Here is a 3,392-nt window from a genome sequence, read left to right as displayed (position 1 = left end):
GGGAAAGGAGAAGAAGGGAGGGAAAGGGGGAAGAGTAGCGAGCAGGGGGCATATCAAAAAGGAAGAAAGACAACAAGAGTAAGAGAATGATAAAGGTGAGGTAAGATGTCATGGGGATACATGGTTTCTGGATTTGGAAGGCCTGGGTTTGAGTGTTTCAAACACCCCTAGAGTCTGACCACTGTAACCTTTCCTTACCTTCCTATCCACAATCACCCGGGCTATAGAGCTGCAGTCCCCAACCCCCAGGCTAAGGACTGGTGCTGGTCCATGGCCTGTTAGGAACTGGCTGCACAGCATCACCACCTGAGCTCTGCCTCCTGTCCTGCCTGCCCCATCCCCACGTCCTGGTCTGTGAAAATACAGCCTTCCATGAAACCAGTCCCTGGTGCTAAAAAGGTTCTGGTCCATAGCCTGTTAGGAACCAGGAGCATAGCAGGAGGTGAGCAACGGTGGGTGAGTGGGTGTTGCTTTGTCTGTCTCTCTGGTTGCTCCTGCGCCTCACATCATCACCTGAGCGCCATCTCCTATCCTATCCCACCCTCTCCCAACCCCACCATCTGTGTAACAATGGACTTCCATGAAACCAGTCTCTGGTGCCAGAAAAGTTGGGGACCACTGCTATAAAGCGCCTCTCCACTTCCTCTACGCCTCATGTACTGACTCTACCCTCGTATTAAGAGGGGAAAGCTGGATGTAACAACTCAATCTCAATAAATCTCCTATCACGGAGATAGAATCATGATTAGACACTCTCTGGTCCAGCCCCTTCACATAATGAAACAACTAAAGACCAGAAATGTAAACTCAGCTGCCCATAATCTCGGGCAGATCCCATTTTTTCAGATTTCTGTATTCTCATATTCTTGTATTCATGATAATACGTTATGTTCTCTAGTTTTCTATAAGCCACTCTTCTGAATTTTACCCAAGCTTGGCCCTTAAAGCCAAGAGCTGACAAATGAGGTCCCAGAGACAATAAATGTGCAGCTGAATAGTTAAAGGACAGACTAATCTGAATGGGTCGTAGCATGCAGGTCCGGGAAGCAAACGCAACAGCCCTATTCCCAACCATCCCTCAACGACTGTGTGACACACCAGGTCTCAAAAATGAAGAAAAAGGTACTTGAGACAAAATTCCAGCTCTTTAAGATTGTACATACTGCGGATTCTCGTGGTGGCATACGCTGGGATCATGGAGTCCACGGTTAGCTCCGGATGCAAGATGCAGCCATGGGTGTAGGCGTCCATCGGCAAGGAGTCGAGCAGCTCCCGGTAATGCTGCACCCGGGGGTAGTACATGCTCCCTTTATCTGGCATTAACCTGGGTGTTCTTTCTACAACACACACACAAATATTGGAGAAAAAGTTACAAATGACTTGTCATATCCAAAAGTAAAAACAAGAACCTTAAGCTTCATAATTAACATGTTCGACGTATTAGCACATCCAAAAGATGAAGTCTCCAGATCCCAAACCATGATCACGCTGGTTTCCTCTCACTTCGCCTTGTGAACTGCTACTCAACCCTCAAGGTACAAGTATCTCCAACACTTCTTTCATGGAGCCTTCCCTGGCCTCGCATAACTGCCGACAGCCACCTGGCCCCGACATGCCTTCCTCTAGGCACCCACGGTACTCTGTGCACCCTCTAGCATGTCCCTCATCACACTGCAATTCATTGTTTGTACATTTTTGTTCCATGAACCATCTCCAGGAAAAGGAACCTAGGATCCAGGGTCTAACACAGTCCCTCATACACTTTAAGCCCTCAGCAAAGGTTGATTAAGTGAACGAAGACTTAGAATAAAATAATCATGAGCCACTCTTTTCCAGGTGCCAATCACCACCAAGAGTAACCTCGCTGATACCACATGAAAGTGAAATGACAATCCGTATAGTTTGGGAAAGGCCTTTATTCAAATACCACAGTTGTACTTTCCCCAGGAATTCCTAGAAATTTTTCTCTGGAAAATAAATCTGGGTGGTGCCTGTAGCTCAAAGGAATAGGATGCTGGCCCCATATGCCAAAGGTAGTGGGTTCAAACCCAGCCCCGGCCAAAAAAAAAAAAAAATCCTTCAAAAAATAAATAAATAAATGCTCATGTGCTAAAGTATAGACTTCATAAAGCCAGTGACCATGTCTTTCTCCCTATTAAGCCCCAGTGCCTAATATAATATTTGATAAATTTCAGTGTTTAATAAATTATAGTTAATGAACATATTCCCAAGTTTCTAGTTATTATATGTATAAAACTTGAACTGGAGAAGCTCTGCAGTAGTTAATGAGTACAAAGAGATACAGTGGCTGACGAGTTCTTCCAAGGTCCTGCACGTGATCAGAGGCAGAATAAGAACCAAAGGCATCTGATCCCCAATGTAATGCTGGGCTTTATTACACCGTCGTAACATCTCCAAAGGCTTTACATTCCAGAGACCATCTCAAAACTACAGAAGTGAAGGATGCAACCCAAAGGTCAGGGCTATGTTCTTTCAAGTTCCCTGACTACCTCCCGCTCTCAAAGTGCCGCTGAAAAATGCCAACTAGCTTATTCCAACCAGTAACTAGAACAACCTTAACTCTATTTATCTCTTAGTTTGAGTTATTTAATTTATAATCCTTTGAGCATCTCTTCTTCATAAGTGTTGATAATTCAGAGTTGGTTGCCATCAAGAGAACATTTCAGGCAAGATCTCATAATGCCAGACAAAGTAGAACAAGCTTTTAAGCCAGCAAGCTGTTTCTGACGCTTTAAGAAGACAGAAGATGGAATGCTCCTCAAACCAGTACACAAATGTCTAATTCCCTGCATGAGAGTTCAATTCTGAAGGCTGCATTAGGATAACCAAGAATGAAGCATCAACTCCCTGCTGTTCCCCAACTGAATTTACTCAACTAATGTGCACTTTACTGCTGATCTCATGGAAAGGAGGCAGGTAAGTAACTATGCATGTGGAACCCAGACTCTAAGCAATGCAGACCTAATAGCAACCTAGATCCACTTTTCAGGACCTCAGCCAATGCATGGTAGACATTTCTATGGGGATGATGGACTGGAAACCTTGGCATTCTCAGTCCTTTACCTTTCATGTGCCACTGACCTCAAAACTGCAATGCTCTTAAGTGAGTAAAATGTAGGACACAGGACTGCAAAGGAAATTAAAATATAATGACCAAAATAATTTTAAATTATAAAATGTTGACATGCATGCTCTTTATTAACATATTATCAAAATCTAGCTGGTCTAATTACCATAATGTCCAAGTATTAAGAAATCTGTAACTTAATATGCTATGAACACATCTGTGATCTGTATTGGTAACAAAGTCACAGTCACTTTGAATGTTGCCATGGATTATGCCTACATGGGTAATGGAGGAAATGGTAAAT

The 3,392-nt window shown here is 43.5% G+C and overlaps 1 protein-coding gene across 2 annotated transcripts in view; it reads right to left on the bottom strand.

Annotated features, from left to right (window-relative positions):
- The window catches only part of GDAP1 (ganglioside induced differentiation associated protein 1), a 16,204-nt gene that overhangs the window by 3,562 nt on the left and 9,250 nt on the right, over nucleotides 1-3,392 (bottom strand). For both annotated transcript variants that reach the window (XM_012811549.1, XM_003800045.2), the window contains exon 3: nucleotides 1,164-1,337. In XM_012811549.1, coding sequence (XP_012667003.1) covers nucleotides 1,164-1,337 — 174 coding nt within the window. The remainder of the gene's footprint in view (nucleotides 1-1,163; nucleotides 1,338-3,392) is intronic.

This window comes from Otolemur garnettii, unplaced genomic scaffold (assembly GCF_000181295.1).
Source record: "Otolemur garnettii isolate 467f Iridium unplaced genomic scaffold, OtoGar3 scaffold00163, whole genome shotgun sequence".
In the NCBI taxonomy this organism is placed as follows: domain Eukaryota; kingdom Metazoa; phylum Chordata; class Mammalia; order Primates; family Galagidae; genus Otolemur; species Otolemur garnettii.
This window is presented reverse-complemented; position numbering and strand designations above follow the sequence as displayed.